The 25,743-nt window shown below is 35.5% G+C and overlaps 1 protein-coding gene across 2 annotated transcripts; it reads right to left on the bottom strand.

The window, feature by feature from the left end:
- Positions 1-681: 681 nt before the first annotated feature.
- On the bottom strand, positions 682-18,319 carry LOC101741987 (uncharacterized). Of its 2 annotated transcripts, none has more exons than XR_009976256.1 (6): positions 18,111-18,319; positions 6,084-6,201; positions 3,881-4,016; positions 3,022-3,085; positions 1,730-2,509; positions 682-912 (listed from the first exon to the last, which is right to left on the bottom strand). XR_009976256.1 is itself a non-coding variant. In XM_012695872.4 (6 exons), exons 1-6 carry the CDS (start codon positions 18,192-18,194, stop codon positions 786-788), a joined length of 684 nt encoding a protein of 227 aa, XP_012551326.2. In that variant the 5' UTR covers positions 18,195-18,319; the 3' UTR covers positions 682-785. The 2 variants fall into 2 exon arrangements, 1 of the variants encoding a protein (XP_012551326.2); XM_012695872.4 differs by having other exon boundaries at positions 2,355-2,509.
- Between the last annotated feature and the right edge of the window lie 7,424 nt (positions 18,320-25,743).

The raw sequence follows: 25,743 nt of genomic DNA, 5'->3' as shown, positions 1-25,743 counted from the left end.
AAATCAAATTCGCAAAATTTGCGTAATTACTGGTGGTAGGACCTGATGTGAGTACGCACGGGTAGGTACCACCACCCCGCCTATTACTGCAATGAAGCAGTAATGCGTTTCGGCTTGAAGGGTGGGGCAGCCGTTGTAACTATACTGAGACCTTAGAACTTATATGTCAATGTGGGTGGCGCACTTACCTTGTAAATGTCTATGGGCTCCAGTAATCACTTAACACCAGGTGGGCTGTGAGCTCGTCCAACCATCTAAGTAATAAAAATAAAAAATGTTACAGGGTGTGGTCAAACTGAGAAAAATTAATATGATTAGTTTACAAAATTTCTTGTTCACGCTCTTAGTGGATAATGGAAAAATTTGATAATGATCTAATCATAGTTATTCTAAGACATATTTGTGCTTTTTATATTAGTTGCTAGTGAACTCAAACTAAAAATTTAAATGAAACATGAATAATATTATAATGAATGGTCAAATTTTAACCACCAGGCGTTCATTACTGTCTTAATGTGCCTTTCAATAACTTTGAAGAAAAAAATCAATCCTCAGTTTCATCCAAAGAGTAATATGTAATTTTTTGACATCCACATGAATCTTGTTTAATGTCTTCAGTTCAACTGAAAATTACTTTTCACAGGTTAGTAAATACTATTTATACAAAACTAATAAAACCACTTTGCCTTTATTCAAATTTATTTAAAACAGTTTTTCCAGCCAAATACTTATTAAAATCTTAGTTATTAGGAAACCAAACAAAGGATTGATACAATTCTAGATATTTAAAATTTCAAGAGAATGGACTGAATAGGATCTTTTTGCAGGCTACGTTGTTGATTCCGATGTTCTGTGAGCGTTGCGCATTTTTCTGTTAACTCTTTTATTTTCTCTGCTAGTTCAGTTTTTCCTCTGTGACAAAAAAAAGGATTCTTAGAGAGAGCATTTTATAAAATAAAAATGCATGTTTGTATATATATCTGAACAAAAATTCTTGATTTGGTTCGGTAAATTTCCATGAAGAACAGCAGTGTATAATTCGTATTCAAAGATTAAAGAATGTGTGATTATTCTAATGCAATTCCGACCTCGATGTAACGTCATAAAGTTGGTTTCGGTAACAATTTAACATCTGAATACGCGTGTTTCTGTACAGAAATATTAGTATTATTATTTGACATGTGTTATTTGTAAAGTAGGATATGATGTACTGGAATTCATCTTCGATATCGAGATACTGAAGGTTGATTCGATCTTTATATATCTTTATCTTCTGGTCGATATTTACAACTCGAACATTTCTTCTCGACTCGGCCACTTACTTACGGACTATAAAATTTTTTCATCAAGCTTTCCTCGTTAATCTTACCGGTTTACTCGAACCTAAAAACTTTTCCTTTGTCTTTTATAGAAAACCGTGCTTTCTTTTACTATTTGCACCAACCTATTTGATGCTACATTTTTCCATACGTTTGTTTGATTACTAGTTGCAGTGTATTATATTCGTAAGTAGTAGGTACTGGACGGTTCCTGTCCGTTTATGACGCAGAATGATGAACAGAGGTTGAACCGTGACGAACTCGCCTGACCTATTAACTAATAATAAAGCTTGCCTCGAGGCAAATAATGATTTTTTATTTTATTTTTTATTGCTACGATGGATAGACGAGCTCACGGTCCTGGTGTTAAATGGTCACCGGAGCACATCCACGTTAACTCAGCCACTCACCTTCTGGTTGTAGTGTTGACCGCGGGAACCCCTCTACTCTGACCGGGTTTTGACCTCGGACGGGGATCGGACGTCGGGTGTAAGAGTGCAGGGGAGTCGTTTAGTGGGTGGGCCTTAAAATTCCTTGGGCCCGCGGTCTGCTCCCAACACCTTGCAGATCGTTGAGTCCCACATACCCCGCGCGCCCCCTAGGCGCGGGGACCTCGTAGGAGGTTCAGCCCCCGTACCCAAAAAAAAAAAGCCACTCACCTTGAGACATGAATTCTCACAATTTGCACAGAACAACGGCAGCTCCACAGCTCAAACAGAAACGCATTACCGCTTCACGACAGAAATAGGCAGGGCGGTGGTGGTACCTACCCGTTCGGGATCACAAGACGCCTGCCACCAGTATTTACGCAAATTATTAATTTTGCGGGTTTTATTTTATGCACGATGTTATTCCTGCACCGTTGAGGTCAGTCGTAAATATTTGTTAAATAAAAAAAATATTAGAATAGTTGATACGTGTCCGCGGGATCCAAACACCGACACAGTTGTATCGCTCGATACAAATGCACCAGACACCTTATCTTTTAGGTCACGACGACTTTAAATTACATATACTTTCTTTTATATAACATACACAATATTTAGAATATCATCAGGAATTTCAGGAACTATGGCCTGAAGCTGTCTCTTAAGTTCTTCAACCGTACTCTTCAATTCGTCGTGTTGCAGCTGAAGATCGTTCAATGAACTGATGACATTATTGTATTCAGAAGTTACTTCGTCTTCATTCTGTATTTTGTAATGTATACATGTTATGAAAATATAAGTAATCTAAGTATAAATTAAAAACGTGTATCTATATCAGCACAAGATGAAAGGAAATTTAGAAGTCAAATCAAACCCACAAAATTATAATTTGCGTAATTACTGGCGATAGGACCTCTTGTGAGTGTGCACGGGTAGGCACGGGTACCACCACCCTGCCAATTTCTGCCGTGATATAGTAATGCGTTTCGGTTTGAAGGGTGGGGCAGCCGTTGTAACTATACTTGAGACCTTAGAACTTATATCTCAAGGTGGGTGGCGGCATTTACGTTTTAGATGTCCATGGGCTCCGGTAACCACTTAACACCAGGTGGGCCGTGAATTCGCCCACCCAGCTAAGCAAAAAAAAGTGTATTTATTGTCTAAGAAAAATTAAGCCATTTATCTAATTGCTTATTATGAAGTATCACGCAGGAATCAGCTTCATTAAGTGTGCAATCATTATTAAAGTGATCTTATAGTGTGCAAATATTTACATAATATCCCCGAGTATTTCTGAAGCGATCCGCTTTTTCACGCAACGAATCTTCATATTGACGGCTGCAATAAAATATAACTGTGATGATAAATCTAGACAATAATACGCGCAACCAAGAGCTTACGACCACGAAATTGACTATAACATGACAATCGTTACGTTCTTATGATCTTTTTGGAAACAGATAACGTCTGGAAACGCAATGCAATTGGTTACTGATATGAGAAGTAAAAGATTTCTTATTCACTCTATTAACGAAACAGAAAATTATTTTATTCGTTTTTTCGTTCGTGGCAAAGTTAATATGGCCTGACTTCATAAAAAGTATTTTAATGTCGTTAACGGAGCTTGAAAACATCATTCTGCCAAACGTATCCTTACATAAGATTGAAGGTCCTGTCATATTAGTGTCAATATTGTGTAGCCTTCAAATCGCATTAGAAATAGGCAGGCCCTTATTCAATATTTCAATTCAATATTTCTTTCACTATTACCTAACATAGTATCTAGGGGAATATATTTCCTTCATGGCCCCCTAGATTTCTGTTAGGGGAAGCTGACACTAGAATGGATGACAATAATGGAAGACAGAGAAGTCGTAGTAGTTTACTCAGCAGAGGAATTAAACTCAATATATTTAACAAACTGAACTATCAAATAAAATGAATAAGATTAATAATCACAATTGTATTACTAGTTTAAAAGTAATTGCTGCTTCATTCGTAAATATTGTTTAAAGGATATTTAATTTTATTCCTACAAATTAAAATCAAGTAATTCATTGCGTAACTAGACAGTATTCCATTTTCTTAAAAAACCCAATAACAAAAATTATTGCATTTTAAAGATTCACTCACATGAGTTTCTCAGTTTCATTTTCTTCGTCCATTATCAATTCTTTTAAATGATTTCGGTTCGTTTGCGCGGTTTCAAGGGACTTACTTATATCTTCACACTGTCGTTTGAGTTGCATCCGCTTAGCAGTTAATCTCACTGCACATATTGAACGTATAACTTTAATCCAGTTTGTTTGAACTAAATGACTCGAAACGCGCTCGACACCACATCTTACCTTACCGAAGTTGAACTTCGAACCATTAGCTTCTCAGAGTACTTTTTTTTATATAGATAGCTTACGACAGCTTTCGATCCATCTAGCATTTAGTGGTTACATGAATCCACAAACAAACGGCTGTATTATTCAAATAAGCTTTTGACGAAAAATTAGTAGATGGAAATATAATATTCGATTTCATAAGTAATAATTTTGTAGGTCCCGTTGATTATTGAACTGACTACCTCCTTATTGAGGTAGTCAGTAAGTTTTGAAGCGACTTATTGCGTAATGATTAAATTAATTATTAAAGAACCTAACGTAATTTATAAACGTAGTTAACTAACGTAATTAATAAAGAATCTAAAGAGGGTAAGCCATGCTGGTTAATTATGCGAGTTTTTTTTTCATCGATACAAAAACCTTTTTCTGATGGCAGATTATATCGTGTGTCCACCTCGTTTAGAAATGAGCATTTTATGATGCAAAGAATATCTTTCGTTTAAAGGTAATCATGTTTAACGAACTGTAGGACGACGGTATATAATCTTGCGCTATCAACGATAAACAGTGTCTCGTAAAATCCTGCGGGTACCTTGTTTCACGTTAAATTTAACTTGGATGTCCATAAATACCTTATATTTTATATTATATTGTTTTTTACGTTTGTATATAATGCTTGGGGACTACGTCATTTGAAATAGTAAATATCATGCATGGATATTGCCAAGGGGTCAAGAGATGCAGCTCAATATGCATAACGTTAAGGCCACGCGAGTGAAGATATTATTGAGAGAAGCAATTTCGTAGTGATATAGAAATAAGAGGTAGTTTCCCGATTGTGCTTTAGTAACTGTATTTAGTTTGCTTTCGAAGGTAGACACGAACAAGGGTTTTAATGCGATGTTTTTTCTTACTAGCAATCTAGCATTGCCTTTTACAAATTAAATAATTAAAACCACTTTTATGATTTAGGCCCGCTTTGATTATTTTCGGAGTTTCTAATAATTTTACATATTTCGTGGTCACAAATGACTGACAGACCGTTAGAGAGGTCAGAAATTGCCTTAAGAATGAAACCTTAAGAATATAGTAGACACAGTACAATACACAACAACAAGAACACAATTAGTACAATACAGTAGATTGGTAGAATAGACACTAGAGTTAGAATAGGGACAAATCTGGGATATCGCAATAATTTTGTTGAGTTGTTAGATTTATCTTAATTGAACTGAAAACTAAATAGTTTAATTTAGTCATCAACGCTTTGTAACTCATTAAAGATATGAAAAAGTTAATAATCTAAAGTTAGGTACCTACCTAACAACTAAATAGTGCCAGCTCTATCGAAAAACTATTGTCCCCATACGTAACCTGATTCACCCGAAAGCCAAGGTGAATCGGGTCAAGCTACTTTTTTCAGTTTTTGTGTATATTTTGTAACAAACTATGTATAATAACGCATCGTACATAAAAATTGAAGCCTCCGGAACCATTTTAATCCAAATTTGATTGGTATTACCCTAAGAAAAACCATTGACAATTTGTGTTGGATTTGGAAAGGGTCCCGATTCCTCCCAATCTACAATAATGAATACACCGTTAGCAAACTGCTAACAGTAGCACGTTATGAAAAACATATAAAGTTTTATGTTACGCTGAATTAGTAGCAATGTTTCTGTTCAACGATAGGCAAGATGTTTTTTCTAAGTAGGTAAGCACGTCCTTCTTCAAATAAGGTTTGAAAAGGGTCTCTTCAGCGTCTGTTGTGTATTCGTTTACTTTCAAAGGTAATAAAAACACTTGTCCAATACTGCAGACACACAAGCGTTCATTGGAACTTGACGTCACATGCTGGAGCACGCATACATTATACGCAGAAGGTATGATAAAAAAGTTGAAACTTTTCAAACCTCTAATTATTTTGACTAAATTGAAATGATTTAACTTTATATAAAAATGTACTTGTAATAGATATTGTTTTTAATTCATATATAACGTACCGTTTTCCAACTTCAATCGTTCTGTCTCATTGTTCAGTGAGCGTGCAACTTTCAGCACTGTCATTGTTTCGCGGTACTTTTGTTCGTTTTCGGCATCTAACGCGGGCAATGCTGATCTCTATAAAAAAGATAATGAATAAATAAGCGATTTAGCTCGAAATATTGCGTGGCTGATATGGAAGTGGGCACACGTAGAGCAGATGGCCCCTGAGGCCAGAAGGTTTTTTTTTTATTTGCCCTTGTAGGCGAACGAGCATACGGTCCACCTTATGGTGAGAGGTTACCGTCGCCCATGAACTTCAGCAATGCTAGGGGCAGAGCCAAGCCGCTGCCTACCGCTTAATACTCTCCACAAGCCTCGTTTGAAGAAGGACATGTTATAGTGCTCGGGAAACACCGTAGAGGGGAGCTCATTCCATAGCCGGATGGTACGTGGCAAAAAAGATCTCTGGAAACGCACAGTCGATGAACTGTTATAGGGATTTGGCCGAAGGCCTTTTTAAAAAAATGAAATTAATAAAGAATAGATTTATTTAAATAAATTGGGCTCAATTTAGGGCAAGTGTCACGCGCGCGGATGATGGTTTCAAACTGACTTGAATTATACGAGTAATTATAAAGAGATTATAAAACTGCTGACTTTGTGATTTGTAATGGGGTTCCTTAGCACTATTGTATACGGGAACCATTTATAACAGCCCCGGGGCCGAGAGTAAACTTACCCCAAAAGGGTTAAGTTTAGGAAAAAGATGTACGGAGTTTTGGCACACTAAGGGAGACGGCGGCGACTTCCGATAATTCTTCGGTTTTTTCAATATTTAATTTAGTTTTGAATTTTAAAAGACGGTGACAAGTGCCCGATTTTACAACATTATAAAAAAGAGCTAAAATAAAAATAATAACTATAATAGAAATAATTATGGTTGTATATGAATAATATTCGCCGTATAGAACAATATGCGGCTTTTCATTAATCGTATCTAAACTTTTTATAATATTATTTATCTGTGTATGTTGTTGTGAGGTGATAGAATCAAGGTTAAAATTAGATAAATTTAATAAAGGCAATTTAGTTTTGTATAGAGTTACAGAATTACAGCAAGAGTCGTTTAAAAGGTTGAAATTTACAATAATTGGTTGAAATTTTATTATCTTTGAATATTTTGGTATTAACCTTGAATCTTTATAAAATGCTACACAATGTATGGGAAGGTTAATGATGCCTGTACCTACTATTATTATCTCTGTACTGGGTTGGTCTTGACAATCTATGGAGAGTTTATAAGGTTCTGTAATTACAAAGACCCACCTATTATTGGACAGTGGTTGCAAAATATCTAAATGACCTCCAAGAAAATTAGTTTTACAAACATTAGGTACAGAGTTTAAGGCTTTAGAAATAATTTCCGATTCGCAGATCGGGGATCTAGAACTGGAATAGGCATCTATGTTTTCACAAATGTAGTTTAAATTATATATTACCTTACAACTAATTAAACTATTCAACTTACAATAATGATTTCTATTTCTAGTGATGGCGATATATTTAGTTGATGGAATGATAGTTGCGTATGTTTTGTTAGAAATAATGACTGGATATGGAATACTATGGTATAAGTGATAATCTTTTGAATCGACAAGTGGTACTTTTAGAACAAATACAATTTTATTGTTATTATAATAGGTAGCGATTTCAGATACATTCATTAGTGTATAAATATTATCTAATGACAAACTTATGGGGAATTGGTGATAATCAGCCAAAAATCTATAATTGTCTACAAGCTCTGAAAACAATTGTTTCGGGGTTATTATAGACGGATATAAAATATTTGACTTGCTGAACATAATTGCGTTAATAATATCTTGTAATTTAAACGATAGTGTTAACAAACTGCTCTCTAGAACGTTCAATATTTCGTTAAGTTTTGACCTTTGAAGTAGATTGTCGGAAAGTAATGTGGAGTTTTGTTGTGCATGCATTAGAGTATCAATTGCACTGTTTAGCTGTTGTTCATTGATATTGATTTTATTTAAAGTATCTTTAAAAGAAGAGATGGTTGATGTAGTTACCAAAATATTTTGTTTGATTAATTTAGATAATTTAGTTTGGTCTTTTTCTATAACTTGAATGGCATTACTATAACGTATGGCATCGTTTTCGTCCATTGTACCGAACAGATGTTTGGACAAAGTACCGACTCCACCAAACCAGGCCGACCTTTTAGTTCTAATTTCGATTAAGTGTGATATTGATTCAAAGTCGCGAACTATGTCATTATATCTTATTGATAACGGCTGGTGTAAGTTTAAACATTCGACATTGGAGTAGAGAGCACTTTGCCTACACAGAAATTTTGAACTGCCTATCACACCGTTCAGATTTATAATGTGTGGTTGTATGTAAGAAATATCTACAGGAACTATTACACTAAGATGTCCGTCTATTATTTTGAGTGACCCGATAGGGTCAAAGTATATACCAGATGTATTCATTGAGGGTTCAATGAATGTTTCGTGTGCTGAAGACAAGGAACTGTAAAGGAATAATAACTATACTAAATCTTAATATACGTATCTTACTATAGTTATGTATTAAATATAGTTATATATTAAACACTTATTAAACATATATAATAATAATTTCATGCATTACATCGGCGTGCTAGTTTTATTTCATCATAGTGATGAATTACATGACGCCTATTTATTAATAAGGTTAAACTATTCCTACCGTTTAATTTAATTATTTTATAAGGACCCTTCCAGATAGGTGAAAGAGCCTTGCGCATTCTGAGGTGATTTTTCAAATAAACGTAGTCGCCGACATGATAAGTTACTGGGCGAGTGTGGGCGTCGTAGCGGGCCTTGGAAGACTCTTTAGATTTCAGTGTATGTTTAGTAGCTTGTTCTCTAGTGACTTTAAGGCGATGTTGCAGCATTCGAATATAATCAGGGTAAGTTGCATTTGGAGCTGGTTCATAAATGGAGTTTGGAAGAACGGGTTTGTGACCGAAAATTAACTCGTAAGGCGTATAATTTGTTGTTGAATGGGTTGCAGTATTATATGCCAACATGGCTGTATATACATATCTTGGCCAGTTGTCCTGGTTTTCGGATACGTAGGATTTCAAATACTCTTTCAATGTAGAGTGGCTCCTTTCTAATGCACCTTGCGTCTGTGGGTGATAGGGAGACGACCAGAGCTGTTTAATTTTTAAGAATTTGCATGTTTCTTTAAACATTTCAGAAGTAAAATTTGAACCCTGGTCGGTTAAGATGGTTTTGGGAATGCCAAATAAGGAAATAAAGTGAATCAGACAATCGCTGGTTTCTTCAGCGGTAGTACTGCGAATGGGATATGCTACAGAATATTTAGTCAGATCGTCTTGAAGGGTAAGGATGTATTTAATTTTTGCTGTACCGGATTCGGGGAGAGGACCAACTATATCTAGGGACAATCTTTCGAAGGGAGCTGTTGAGGTGGTCGTTATCTGCATTGGTGCACGGTTGATTTTCCTGAGCGCTTTATTAGTTTGACATTGATTACAGTTTTTAACATAATTTTCTATTTCACTACGCATGTTCTTCCAATAGAATTGTTCCCGGATTTTATTGAACATTCTACTAGAACCGAGGTGTCCGGCGACAGGTAAGTCATGATTTTCGCGGAGAATTTTTTGGACTTCGGTAGGGCAAGGATAGTATATTTTATTCCTATAAATGTGTATTTGGATACCGGTATTATGGAATAAGTGAGCAAGTATGTTGTAGATTTTTACATAAATATGTTTATCGAACGGGTTCTTGAAGTCAGTGATGCTTATTTTATCGATAGTTTCATTCATGGATATTAAATGGTTTCTAAGGGCTTTTAATGACTCAAAAATGTCACTGTAGGTGCAATTATCAAAGTGATGTACCTTTATAAATAGAAAGTAATAGTTTTTATCATTAAGTAAAAGGTTTTTGTAGGAAAGTAAGGTTTTCTCTGAATTCGTGAATGATTCTGAATCTGGTGAATTTAATAAGATTTCTTGAACATAGGGAATTGACTCATCTAAATCAAGGGATGCAGGTATTACGATAGTTTTGTGTTGGCTTTTTATTATACTATCATTATGTTCAAAAATGGCTGTATCGTATTTAAAGCTTGAAGGAGTTTTTAAGAATTTAGTATAGGTGTCGTCGAGATCAGGTAAGTTATGGGGGCTTATTAAAGTATTAGGTTGTTGTAGAATAGGAGCTTGACTACTAGAAGGTTGGGGTTCATTTTCTATTATTGGATTTTGATCAGTGATTTCAGGTACAATTTCTGGTTGGAGCAGAGTATCAGGTAAATTGTTAGGACTTGGACTTAGAGGCGTAAAATCAGGGACTTCGTCATTAAAGGGACTGATGTCTAATGGACCCAGATCAATCAGTTCATTTTCATTTAAGTTTTCAGGATTTTCGGTATAGACAGGATTAACGGGATAACGAGATAGAGCGTCAGCTGCTGAATTTAATTTGCCTTTTCTATATATAATTTCGTATTCAAATTCTTGTAGTTGGAGACGCCAACGTTGTAGTTTGCTACTTGGATCAGTATGGTTAAATAGCCATTTTAGTGGACGATGATCTGTTACTATGGTGAACTTACGACCAAATAAATACGGTCTAAAAGAATTGCAGCCCCAAACTATAGCTAGCAACTCCTTTTCGGTTGTGCTATAGTTAATTTCACATTTATTTAGTGTTCTGGATGCATAGGCTACAGGGCGGTCTTTACCTATAGGACCTTGCGAAAGAATAGCTGATATTGCATAGTTCGATGCATCGCAAGTAAGGTTGAATGGTTTAGTAAAATCTGGGTATATTAATACAGGAGAGGTAATGAGTTTATCTTTGAGCGTTTCGAAAGCTAATTGTTGTTCGTTGGTCCAAAGAAAAGATGCATCCTTTTTCAAGAGGGATGTGAGTGGTTTTGATAGTTTGGAGAACTCTGGGATAAAGCGTCTATAGTATGATATTAGTCCTAAAAAGGATTTAATGTCCTTGGGGGATTTTGGGATTGGAAACTCTTTAACGGATTTTATTTTATTAGGGTCTGGTTTTAGTCCTTCCTCGCTAATTATATGACCTAGGTAGCCGACTTCTTTTCGTAGAAATTCACATTTGTCTGGCTGTAATTTTAGGTTAAATTTACGTAGTCTATCGAATATTGCACTGAGGTTTTCAATGTGAGTTTTAAGGTCATGAGAATAAGACACAATATCGTCTAAATACACAAAACAGCGCTCACCTTGTAGGCCAGTGAGCACATTGTTCATTAAGCGCTGAAAAGTTGATGGGGCATTTTTTAGGCCAAAGGGCATCCTTGTAAATTCAAAGTGTCCTTGAGGGACACTAAACGTGGTTTTGCAAGCGTCTTTTTGAGTCATTGTTATCTGATGAAAGCCGGAAGCGAGATCTAATGTTGTGAAGTACTTTGAGTTTCCTAATTGGTCAAGAATTTCGACAATGTTAGGTATGGGGTAAGTCTCACCAATAGTAATATCGTTAAGTTTCCTATAGTCAATTACAATCCGCCATTTCTTTTGACCAGAGGCATCGGTCTTTTTTGGGACAATCCATATAGGCGAGGACCAAGGAGATAGAGAAGGTTGTATGATTTTTTGGTCGAGCATTTTTTGTATTTGTGAGTTTACTTCTTGTTTATGAATCTCAGGAAATCGATAGGATTTGACATTAATAGGTTGATCGGAAGAAGTTCTAATCTCATGTTGGATGGCGTCAGTCGAGGTGAGTAAGTCATCAGGGAGGTGAAATATATCAGAATATTTAGAGCACATATCGTAAAGGGCTTCACTTTCTTCGCTATTTAAATGTGATACGCGTAATAATTTAAGGACATCATTAGTTCTATCTAAGCAGGTTTTAGTTGTGATTTGCGATTTACAGAGTTCATAGTCAACTGGAAGTAGAGTAAGTTGAAGTTTAGAATTTATAATAGCAGGTTTTTCAGAGGTATTTAAGACAGTAAGATTTACACGATTGTTATTTTTTACCTTCACTAAGCAATTAGCAATATAAAGTGTATCACTTACGTGTTGATCAAGAATGAGACCTTCTCTTAGCTCAGGATTTGTAACTGAGCACTCAACAGTTACCTCTGAGCGAGGCGGAATTTGGTAAGTGGGATCCGTGAAATTGAGTTTAATTTTATTTTTATTTAAGTAGAGAATTTGGCGATTGTAATCTATAGAGCACTGAAAACGGGTGAGTAAATCTGTGCCTATTATTCCGTCATAGGGTAAATCTATTTTGTCTATTACGTGAAAAGTGAAAGGAATTGATTCTTTTCCAAATATAAGTTTAAGATCAAAACTACCCAAAGTAGGTACGGGGTCTTCCGTACTATCTATACCTTTTAATTTAATTATATTATTTATGAGATTTATGTGTGAAAATGATTGAATAGATGTTTTTTTTATGAGGCATACGGAGGATCCAGTGTCAACAAGGAAAGTGAGCGGCTTGAAGGATATAGATGTCGAAACAAGTACATGGGGTAAGGATATTTTACTAGAAATACAAGATAGTTCATAAATTTTACTTTCGTTTTGTTTTGTAATTGTATTTTCAATGATATTGCGTTTGTGTTTTGATATTGGATGAATGTAGACACTTGCTTGGGGCTGGTTACCCGTGTGGTCTTTGGAAATTGAATTACGGACACTTGTTTGGGGCTGGTTACCCGTGTGGTCCTTGGGAATTGAATTATGGACACTTGTTTGGGGCTGGTTACCCGTGTGGTCCTTGGGAATTGAATTATGGACACTTGCTCGGGGCTGATTACCCATGTGGTCCTTGGATATAGAAAAGGTGTCTTTATCGTTACAGTTAGCTTGAAGTTGCGGTTTGGGCCTCACGAGACACCTTCGTGAGTCCCTTATTCGTTTAAATTCTGATTAAGATTATCTTGTGCATAATCTGTGCTAGATGATGGTTGCGGCTCGAAATCATCGTAGGTATAATTTTCGTCAACTAAACAGTTTACGCGAGCAGGATTAGGTTTAAAGTTTTCTTGAATTGGACGTTGTTGAAAATAGGGTTGAGGTATTTTGAATCGATTATTATTGTATTCACGTTTTTTACAGGTTTCGATTGTGTGGCCTTGGGTTTTGCAGTAACGACAGTACAGACCTTGGTTGCTTTGATTGTAAGGTCTCTGTATTTGAGGTTGAGGCCTAAGATTTCCGTTGAAGTTGGGAGGTTTGGAGATTTGGAAGGGTTTTGGGGACTGGCGTTGTGGCATGGAAGGGTTACGTTTGTTAAATAAATTTAATATTTTCTCCTCGGCAATTGCTAAATTAATAGCTTCGTTGAGGTTTAATGGATTTTTACCTCTGACTAAATTAGAAATTTCAGGCTTAAGGCCGAGTAAAAATGTATGAAGAGCTAAGTCTTCCATGGCTGCTACGCGGCCGCTAAGCTCAGACTTCTTTTTATTGGATAAGGTTACTTCTGTTAATAATTTTGAGAGGCAAGTTTCTAGGCGTAGAGAAAATTGGCTGACGGGTTCACTAATGCCTTGACGGCATTCTTGCAAATCGGTTAATAAATGGGCGTAATGCTTTCTTTCCCCAAATTGTGTCTTTAGAAAATCACGTAACTGGTCCCAGCTACTGAATTCTTTTATTGAACAGGCTATTTCGGCTTTTCCCTCTAGTTGTGATAATATAAATTTAAAAAGAATTTCTTGTTGTGGTTCTGACGCTAATTCAATGGCATTACTACAGTTAGAAAGAAACGAATTTAATTTCTCGCGTGTTCCGTCAAATGGTTTAATAAATTTAAATAATATAGCAATCGTTACGTTATCGGTTTTTTCTAGTTTAAATTGAGACTCCTTTTGAGACATAGCTAAAAGTAATTAATACACACAAATGAAATAGAATAAAATATAGTGAACAATGATACTATACGGTGTAATAGGCAGCCACCTAAGTAATTTGATACACAGATAGCGTTGAGTAGTTAATGCAGGTGTGGTGAGTGACAAGTATAATTCTAAGAATTGACCCGTGAGAATATAATGTTAAAAACAATATTGGCAACTTATGATTAATATTATTAAAATTATTTTCTTTTATATTATTTCTAATTCTTCAATTCGTCAAACACAGATTTTCAGTCACGATGATTCACTTTAATTACGCACTTGATTATTTTCAACTGATATTGATATGCACTTTCACTATGGAGTAAATTGGTAAATAAATTCACTTACAGGATCACGCAGCAACAGAGGTATAGGAACATGACTGGTTCACCTTGTTTTCTTTCAGGAAACGCCACACGCCTTAGGACTCGCAGATTTTCCACAGGAACAACAGGTAGGTTTGATAATTATTTTCTTTTCAGGAGCGTAACGCGTAACAAGACGAAAGCAAGCTACTTTCGTTTTTAAATAATACGTTTTTCAGGAAACTGGTATATTTTATTTTTTCAGGGTCGAGACTAAGTGTTCGCCAGGATAATGCGGCGTATTTGAGCACGAAATTCTTCTTAATTATTGGAATTGAGATGGATATGAGTTTGATGCACTTCTTGACACTCGCGGCAAAGTCACTTTAGTTTTCACTTTTAGTTTTTCACTAATTAATGAGCCCGGACGGAGACGTCCCAGGGATACCTTAACCTTCGGTATCCCACCGCTGCCACCAAATTGTTATAGGGATTTGGCCGAAGGCCTTTTTAAAAAAATGAAATTAATAAAGAATAGATTTATTTAAATAAATTGGGCTCAATTTAGGGCAAGTGTCACGCGCGCGGATGATGGTTTCAAACTGACTTGAATTATACGAGTAATTATAAAGAGATTATAAAACTGCTGACTTTGTGATTTGTAATGGGGTTCCTTAGCACTATTGTATACGGGAACCATTTATAACAGAACGCAGCGGGTCCAGATAATATGGATGAACTCTGCTCCGATGGCGGGAGGTGCGATAATAAAAGGGAGATGAGGGGATCATCTCAAACAATTAAACAACAAACAAACAGAAGGTTCTCGAGCGACGATCGCGCCTCAGAGGAGGCCGCGCGGGACGGCCTCTTACAACCTGTATAAGTTGGATTCTGGCAGCGCAGGCTGATCATTATGGCGTCCTTGGGAGAGGCTTATCTTTTTTAAGACCAGTTTGAGGAGTTTAAGGCCAACTTCGTTGTATCTTGCAAACTTTGATGTCGGTACAATTTCAAACTTGTGCAGATTTCTCCTCATTCGCTTAAAGACAATTGACCAGAATTCTAGAAAATTTATATATTTTCTTATTTTTAAGGTAATTTTGATGTTAATGTTGAGTTTTTGTTTTTTTATTATTATTGCTTTTGTTTTATTCTGAGATTCTACTTATTATTATTATTTTTATTTTTATTTAATTCTGGTAAACTATATGAAATGTTAATGAATGTAATATGGATGCAAAATCTGAAGTAAATGAAATAAGTAAATAAGTCAATTGGTAATACAATCCTAAATTAATTTAGTAATTGTATGAACATTTTGAACATGGTACTTTAGTTGATTTTTATGATGGTTCCAATAACAAATTTAATAAATAATTATTTTTTGTGTGGACGTGATAATTTTTTTTTTTTCGAAATCTAAGCAATTCACGAGGCCCTTTAGAATTTTTCTGTATAATATGACTAATGTAACATCTTATAAATGATCCATAGTCGTAATCCTATTACACGAACATTTAGAATATTGGTAAACAATTGGCCCAACAATTTCTGGACGCATATAACTACGTAAAGACCCATTTATACATATATTCATCTATGTTCAGGGAACGTGAACATTTCGACGGCTTTATATACATATGTTAAATGCCGTCGTCGCAAAGTCGAAAAATAAAAATAAGCAAATAAAAAAAGAAAAAAAATATAGGATAAGTTCGTTTTTTTTGAAAATTTTGTTGAAAAGTGAAACTTCTAAAAAAAATCTTAAGTCCAATCGGTTTTCGTTTGCGTCAGATTTCAACGAGTCAGCTCAAAAATCATAAATACGCAAATAAACACCAGAATCGAATACTGAAATAATTAAAAAAAAAACCGATGCCGTGTGGTAGAACGGACGAGTACTCGTGGCGGGTATCGAATACATCTGAATAATATGTTTATTTGTATTCGTATTCGTACCCATTCATCTGTACTACATTTCGTAGCGAGCAAATTAATTTCGCGAGACTTAATCGGGATAGAAGTAACCCTTGCTAATCAAAATACCACTGTAGTACGGTCCACACCTCGTTTTATCAGGTTCAATGGTTTCGTTGTTACGAAAAAAATCTTTTTTTTTCTGTCATCATTCATTTTTAATATTTACTTAAAATCACTGACTACATACCGTAACTGAGTTAATATGATACGTACTGTTACGTAAATTATACATAGAACATGCGTAGCTTAAACCAGTAATCCCATATTTAAAATTTGGATGAATTACATTTGGGTACCCGAACATTTGTTACATTTGGGGACAGGTTTTTGAAGTTCCATCCCTAAATTAATGGACAGGGTATAATTACTTGAAGAGACCTTTTTAGGTAACGGTGATTCCACTTTTTGATAGTAATTACTTTTCAAACAAGTAAAACTACACATCCAAATATGTGTTTTTTTATTAAGATAGATGAACATATTATGTGCGTTTTTAAATTAGTTTTCCAGTGAACCGTTTTTTTAACGTTGGGGAAGAGGGAGAAGAGGAATACCGGGGTCCTTCTCCTCCTCCAATTTCTCCCAGGAGATTACACCTTATAAGAGGCGCGCGAGGTACCTGCCCGACAGAACCGACAACTGATTAAGCCCCATCGAGCTCCACCACACCAGCAGACGAAACCTATGGTACTGCATAGTGCACGCTGAAAGTTTGCCTTTGCCGGTACCTGGTGGTAGAACAGGATTTCATTCCCGGGAAAATCCCGAAGGACGTCATCTCACACACCATGGCGGCGCACAGGGTTTAAGACATTAAGATAAGATAGATAGACGTACATACATATGTGCGTTTTTAAATTAGTTTTTCAGATAAGTGAACCTGCAGTTACGGCTACCTTGATGGGTCCTAAAAGACAGGCCAAGGAATGGGCGACTAAGACAGTAGCGTCAACTAACAACGGGGTCAATAATAACAGGGTCAATTGTGGTTGGTAACAAGTGTGGTTAAAGGCCAACCGTGGCCACTCATGTACGGTGGACACATTACGTAAATATTTATATTCAGACTTCCAGAGAGTAAATACGTAAATGGAGAGCTCAGACACGAGGTGTCTGGTTTTGAAAAAAATTGCAAATCGGTATCCATATGTCACGATTCTTAGTCATGTATTTATTTACTGGTCGTAGGACCTCTTGCGAGTCCGCACGGTTAGGTACCACAACCCTGCCTATTTCTGCTGTGAAGCAGTAATGCGTTTCGGTTTGAAGGGTGAGGCAGCCGTTATAACTATACTGAGACCTTAGAACTTATATCTCAAGGTGGGGGCGGCATTTACATTGTAGATGTCTATGGGCTCCAGTAACCACTTAAAACCAGACGCGCTGCGAGCTCGTCCACACACCTAAGCAATAAATAAATGTATTTAAACAATAATCGAACAAAAGATGAAATGTTGTTCTGTTTTTGTCTGAGTTATCTATGCACTCAATTTTCGTGTTTATAAAACTTTCCTTCGTATTTTTCTCTTTACCTTTCTATTTCCTTGGCGTGTTAATTTTAATTTGTGTAAAAAGAAAAAAATAGTGGCCCTTGGATAACACAACTTGAGAATTTGAGCACTGATTCGACTGTTCTTTCAATGTTTGTAATAGTCCGAAAAATGCTTCAGGGAAAGAAAATATCACTAGAAAATATTCAAAACCAAATATAAATCAATTTATTGAAATTTTGACAGAACTAAAACGAGGCCACGCTTAGCGCAATTATAAAATTTAACTTTATTAAAATCTTTCTGTGATTATGTAACTAACCTGTACAACTAGTTCATTTTCAATATCTTCTAAATTGAATTTTAATAAACATATCCCAATTTGTTGCTCTTGTGGCGATAACATTATCACTGTTTAATATTATATTATAAAGATAAAGGTTTTGAAAAAAAAAAACAGTAAGTTTGAAATTGGACAAAAGTAAAAAAGCGAAAATTAGTCGGCGGCAAAATGTGTGCATACTTCATCCTGATTTAAAATTAGAACGGCTAAGGTTGCTTTGACTATTCAGCCACGTTGTATTTGGAATTTCCTTTGTAGTTTCAGCTTCATTCCGGCCCGAGAATATCTTTTCCGTCAGCTTTTGTTTTATTTGATTTTATTATTAAAGTACCTAAAATAAAAATACGCTGGTACTCAAATTGCAAAAAATGGTCTCTTATTATCTGCAGGACAAGGACGTTTATATAGTTTCAGAATAAATTGTATATTGGCGCCATATAGATGAACTCTGTAAAGTTTTTATTTATTATTAGTGTATAGATGAATGAGCGAGCTCATGGCCTATCTGGTGTTAAGTGGTAACCGGGCCCCACGAGGTGCATGACCCAAACACCTCGAGACACGAACTAAAATCACAATCATATTGATTAATAGCTGTCTAAACCGGTAGGCACGACTTGTTCGCGGCAGAAACTGGCAGTATGTACCGAATAATATTTATCCGAAAAAAATTCGGGGCTTCTTATTACAATATGCAATTTTTTATTTTTTTATTTAAGGTCGCTTTTTAACATCTAGGGTCATTAACGACCACAGCTTAAAGTATAATTTTAAGTTACATTGGCATCAACATCATACTAAATTATACAAATCAATGATCTTTAAAAAAATAAGGGTCTGCTTATACCCATCTTGAGTCAGACAGTCCGTTAAATTAAAAATGTTATTTGTTTTCATGGAAGAATAAGTATTATGTTCGTATGAATTTATCTCAATTGAATTTGTTTCAATTCAAGGTGAGCACAGAAAACAACCCCGTCAAATTGTATGCTTAGCTTTAACATATTAATTTGTGTCAAATGCTTATTTTAAATGCGAATACGATTAATCACTTTTAAAGTTCAAAACAGAAATCTACAATGGGTCAACAGGGCTGGTTTTAATTACCAAAAGGCATTTCAGATGGGCAACGTATCCGAACAACTGACGGCTGTTGCCGGTTGCATGTTAATTTAATACAGATAGACTTGAGTAATAACAACGAATAAAACAGATTTTCTATTCTATGCTCTGTTTAAATGAGGTTAAAGTTTAATATCTAACGAAGTCAAAAATGTAATCGAATGAACGGGACTTCCTGGCCCAAAGCGATTTGGTCTTTATTTTATTACCATTTTGGGATTAACTATTTTTGGCGAGAGTGTTGACAATTCCATGTACAATGCTTTGTACGATAAATATATAAAATATAAAGCCTTAGTTTGTCGTTCAATTTAATAATTTACGTTCTTTTGGTTAGAGAATGTGCGGTCACTAAGTTCTTCAAGTAAGATTCTTCAAGCAACGATCACCGTTCTCGTCAAAGTCGTCGAAAATTTCTACGCATAACCTAGCCCATAGACAATGTGCTCTGACTTTTTCGCGGCATTTTCTCAGTGGGTCACGATTCCGATCCGGTGCTAGAGTCAGCGAAACACTGCTCTTGCTAGGGTTAGCAAATTCTCTCAGCTTGCGCTCGTGAGCTCACCTATTCGTTTGAGCGTAGTTGGAATATCCCTTTAAGCTGTCAGCGATTAGGTAGGGAAGTAAATGAAAATAAGTATTATTACAAGGACGTCCTCGAAGCATTGAAGACGTACTTTACATACCCGATAAATTTACTTACAAATAACAATAAACAAAATAAAGTAGTTAAGTTTACGTTTTGCTTCATTTTAGTAATAACTTTAATTCAAGATGAGTAAACTTAATTGAAATAAAAAAACTTAAAAAAAGTACTTAAAATTTCAAGTTTCTTTAAATGCATGTCCCTAACATCAAATACTACGTGAGAGCACTAGTATTCAAGGTCAACTCATATAACATTAAAAAAAAAATGTGTGCGTGTACTAGTGTACACACGTAAGAAGTGAAACTTGTTTATGGCCTTATTTTTCGAAAAATGATCTACATGCAACTTTCTAGAAATTGGTTAAATAAAGTTAAATTAGATAAAGTTTAAACAAAAGGATTTTATTATCATAGACATGAATACAAATAATACAATTATTTCACTTTACCTTTTTGCTACTAAGATTATTACAGCATTTTAATAATACATCTCTTTGATATCATAATACCCTGGTACTTTTCTTCCTATAAATTAATAATAATAGCACGGTCCACGTGGTGTTAAATGGGGTTCCTGAGGTTCGTGAAGTTTGACCCACCTTGAGACATGAGGTCGATTTCTCAAATCCGAAACCATGCTTCAGAACATACCGCCGTTAATTATTAATAAATCTCTTTGCTATCATAATACCCTGGTACTTTTCTTCCTATTATTTTACGTAATAACAGTAATAAATAGCACGGTCCACGTGATATTATTAAGTGGGCTCCCTGAGATTATTGGAATTACAAAATGATTTCCGTAATCCACCTGGAGACATGAGGTCAATTTCTCAAATCGGAATCCATACTTCAGAACATACAGCCGTTAATTAATAAAGAAGGCTGTACGTCAGAGTAAAGTTATAATAATACATCTCTTTGATATCATAATACCCTGGTACTTTTCTTCCTATTAATTTACGTAATAACAATAATAGCACGGTCCACGTGATATTAAGTGGGTTACCTGGGATTATTGCAATTACAAAATGTATTCCGTGACCCACCTTGAGACATGAGGTCGGTTTCTCAAATGCGCATCCATACTTCAGAACATACAGCCGTTAATTAAAAGATGGCGCGTAACGGAAAAATGTGACGCGTAACCGAAAAATGTGACGGTAAATTTTTTTCCAACGCCGATAAGGAAGTTTCACTTCAAAAAAACTTTTAATCTTATCACTTATAGTATACTCAAGTATCATATTTAGGCATTTATTAGAACAAAATCAAATTAAACTTCTTATTACATACATCTTCCAATATATTACCTATAAGTATTCTTCAAAACGACCTTAAATATTCATTACGAGTTCGAGGCTTAACTGAGAACACTTCTGAGATCCGTTAAGCCTTCCAATATTATTTAAGATCGACGTTCACTAATCCACGATATATTATTGGTTTGGTGCTACCTTAATTGAAAACTTAACCTTCAAGAGTAAGATCAATAATTAAATTCAATATTGTAGAATTCAGTTTGTATGTACATATTTTATTGAAAACCCAGGAAAAAGTATGTACATCTCAGCTGAAAAGAAAGCACTATGCAATTTTTTTATTTAAAGCAATCTCTTCCAGTTAGCTGCTGAGCTAAAATAATAAGTAAATAAAAGAGCTATAGAAAGAAATATAGTATATAAATGTCTGTCAGAGTATTTATTTTTTATCTTGTATGCCTGTACCTTACGTTAATATGTAACAAAATATTTGGAAGTCATTTTGAAGTACTTTAAGATGTCCGATTACTTTGAAAATTCGGATGCACATCAAGAACCGATGATCATTCAATTACATCGCTCTAATATCTTGATTAGTATTATTAGGATGAAAAAAATACAATTAATTCTTAGAACGGTTTTCTCTTTAAGCAGGTTATTTTTAATATTACTCATACTACATTATATACATCGTGATGTACTAATAATCCTTTCTTAGTATTTTGAATTTTTCCCAAAAAAATCAAGATCGTGCTCCTATCTTCTTTTACATGAGATCAAAGGACCCTACAATAATCTACTCCGCTATTCATCAGTGGAACGGATGCGCGACCACTCTAGCTACTGCTAAAAATCATCTAGTTATCCCTATTAACAATACCCACTCCTCAATTACATACCTTAAAAACATTCTGCCTTCGATTCTCATTTCCCCATTTTTTACTGACGATAGGGCATATTCCACTTTGATTCTCCGCGATTTGTATTTTGGAATGCGGTATAGAATTTGGTGTGGTTTCAGGCTGTATTTAATTAGAAATATGATCTATGAGTTTCAAGATAGTTGAAATAGTATTACATTTAGTTTATTTAGTATTCTATCGCGATATCTTATAACGTCGCTCTTTATTTTAAAACATATCTACAAGATTAAGACAAAAGAAAATATGCGTTTCGCGTATTTCTTCTGTCCTACCTTGAATTAGGCACGAGGTAAATGCGTGTTCCTTTCTGGAAGGCACGGCAACCGGTAACCCTAATGAAATTAAGGCTGCGTCACCTTAGATTCTATAGATTTTAGTTACTGCAGACCAATATTTTGCTCGTCCAAGCCCAACCAAATAAAATAAAAATTAAAAACTACTTTTACGGTTTCACTACGCGTTTTTTATTGTCATTATATTATTTACGACGTTTCATTTACTTTATGTGATCTGTAAGTGATCAAGCACGGTGATATAAGAAAAATATATAATAAATACTATATAATAAAAGAAAAACGCGAGATTAAGCCGTAAAAGTAATTTTAATTATGTCTACGACTCGCGATAAGTGAAGAAAATACCAAATAAAACAGCTAAATTGAAGTTCATAAAATTTCGTTCCATAATCTTGATAACATTCTCTTCCAAACTATATTAAATGCAAGCTTGTACGTGTCAACATTCGATCATTTTTCCTTAGGCAGTATCACGACTGAACATTTCTATTCTAACCGAGTGTAATTATCGGATATCAATTTTTTTATTGTCCTTGTAGGCAGACGAGCATACGGCCCGCCTGATGGTTAGTGGTTACCATCGCTCATGGACGTCAGCAATGCCAGGGGCAGAGACATGCCGCTGCCTACCGTTAAGTACTCTCCACAGGCCTCGTTTTACGAAGAACAAGTTATTATAGCACTCGGGAAACAAAATATGCGTGTATGTATGTTACTGTGTCGCAAAAGCTCGAAATTAATCTATACTTAATACTTCGATCAACAATAGTACTTAATATTATAAAGCTGAAGAGTTTGTTTGAACGCGCTAATCTCAGGAACTACTGGTCCGATTTGAAAAATTATTTCAGTGTTATATAGCCCATTTATCGAGGAAGGCTATAGGCTATATTGCATCACGCTAAGACCAATACAAGCGGAGCACCAATAAATAATGTTTCAAAATCGGGGCTTTTTTTCCCTTTTGAGAGCTTCCGCTGCGTGCGCTGCAGAAACGGTTACAGTCTCGCTAAGCTATAATAATGTATGACAGAATTGTTATCCTTTAAAATATCTAAAAAAAGTCCGCGACAGTATATGTCTATATGTTAAGGTTGGCTCACTATAACGTTTTTTATGCTAATCAAATTTGTTCTAAAATAAAGCTTTATTTGTGAACTATTCCACGCGGACGAAGTCACGGGCAAAAGCTCGTGTTAAAATAAAATATTCCCATTTGCAGCCATTAGATAATGCTAATTCATCTGGTTGTATATTGAGCGTGACTGTGAATATTACGAATAGCGAGAAATGCTGGCAGAAGTCTCATAGCTTTGCGTGTGTGTGTTTTCAGCAAAAGTACAGTATCCTTTATGAGAATAATGTTCTGGAAAATCCTAACATACGGTTTCCGGGACGAGATTGGATATACCACCGCCACAGTGTTACATTATTTTTTTAGCTTTTATGTGCAATCAACCTCAAGACTCACCCTGTTGACTACAGGAGCCTATAAACATCACAATTGAATGCCACCACCCATCTTGAGATATGTGGTCAATTCAATTGTAAATTGTATTATATGAATTTTAATATAACAGCTGTGGGAATCAATCACACTCTCAGACCGCAAGACTATTATGAAATATGTTAAATGTAGTTTTGCGTGTCGTTTATCTTAAGCATTTGACAAGATATTGATTGTTTTGTAGCAAAAAGGTCTCACAGGACATTAAATTGGTAAAAATTAAGAAAGCAGTCCGTCCTATTCGATTCAATTTACATAATTTTGAATTAATTGCTTTTCTGTTGTCTAAGGATTACATTATTAAGTAAAGTTGTAAGGACGTTTTCAACAGAAAACAAAACTAATAAAAAAGATATCTTGCGAACGCTGTCTTTCTAAGTTAGCCCTTAATTTAATTCTTTATTAATTAAATTAAGTTAGCTCTTAATTTAATTCTGATTTACATAAAAATTTTCACAATGATTTCCATACAAAATTTCAGTTTTTTTGTTGTAAACAACAAAGTATTTTGTTCATGTCTTCAAACAATAGCAAAGCAAAAAAGGCAGTTACCTATTAAATGAGCAAACGCAATGAACATAGTTTAGTGTCTAGAACATAATATTATCCCTACCTTGTCGGAGTAGTCTCTGCGGTTTTTACCTTGTTTTACGTTGCCCGTAACCTTCTCTATTCGAGATTACATTTTTTACGATGGGTCGGTGATGTGATTCGTGTTGTGTATGTAACGTCTTGTGTAATATACAATGCGGTATCGATATTTTTTTGTTGTTTTTTAATCCCTTTTTTTATATAAAATTTACAGCTGAAATTAAAAAAAAAAATTGTTTCGTTATATTATACTTTGTGTGTGTTCTTCCAAAAAAGTTAATTGAACTTTAATAAGTTCCCAACTTTTTACAGCTTTCATCTGGCCCGTTATCTAATGACTCGGTGGTACGGTAGTTTTTACCTCTAACTGCTGAGTCGAGAGTCATGGGTCCGTCATTTCAAACAGACAAAATCTAAGCTTTGCGACGAGATTTGCGGTGACCACTACTTTCAATCCGTCTTAAAATATTTTATTTTTCTTCGATTATGCAAATTTCATTCTAATAATAAAAATGAAACCCGCAAAATTATAATTTGCGTAATTACTGGTGGTAGGACCTCTTGTGAGTCCGCACGGATGGGTACCACCACCCTGCCTATTTCTGCCGTGAAGCAGTAATGCGTTTCGGTTTGAAGGGCGGGGCAGCCGTTGTAACTATACTTGAGACCTTAGAACTTATATCTCAAGATGGGTGGCGCATTTACGTTGTGGATGTCTATGGGCTCCAGTAACCACTTAACACCAGGTGGGCTGTGAGCTAGTCCACCGACCGAAGCAATAAAAAAAAGTAATAATATTAAATTGTACAATTTAGACAGCCTCTAAGGCAGACGAAGCCTTTTTTCTGAATGAGGGATTACTGGTGGCCCGGATGCCTTTTCAGTTTCACCGGGACTGGTGTGTGAACAAAGGCTCAGCCAGAAGGGGTGGGATTTGTTATCAGCTGCCCGAGCGCCTCCAAAAGAGACCTACGACTCAAGAGTAGCTGCTTCACGAATGAATCTACTACGTGATCGGAATTGTGATCCGGTGAGAAGATCCGGCGGAGCGAAACTCAGCGGGTTGGTGCATGGGTTAGTTTGCACGTCGAACTTTTTGCCGAGTTCGACGGTTTTGGGGGGTTTTAAGCCTGCTCCTAGTGTTAGAGCTGAAGGAGTCTATGGCAAGAGTTATTGGATCTGATGGGTCCGTAAGGACGCGCTTAGCGTCGACGGTGACTGGCTCCTGCGTGATCAGAATTCGGGGGGAAGTCAGCGGCGGCA

Source organism: Bombyx mori, chromosome 23 (genome assembly GCF_030269925.1).
Source record: "Bombyx mori chromosome 23, ASM3026992v2".
NCBI lineage: Eukaryota > Metazoa > Arthropoda > Insecta > Lepidoptera > Bombycidae > Bombyx > Bombyx mori.
The sequence above is the reverse complement of the archived record's forward strand: the minus strand, read 5'-3'. Positions and strand labels throughout refer to the sequence as shown.

Bases quoted from the DNA above. Each gene is read 5' to 3' on its own strand.
- LOC101741987 (XM_012695872.4), bottom strand. From the start codon at position 18,194: ATGTTATCGCCACAAGAGCAACAAATTGGGATATGTTTATTAAAATTC. The intron at 6,202-18,110 runs GTTAGTTACATA...TCTTTTTTATAG, and splicing joins AAAATGAACTAGTTGTACAG to AGATCAGCATTGCCCGCGTT. The intron at 3,086-3,880 runs GTGAGTGAATCT...ATTTTATTGCAG, and splicing joins AATGAAACTGAGAAACTCAT to CCGTCAATATGAAGATTCGT.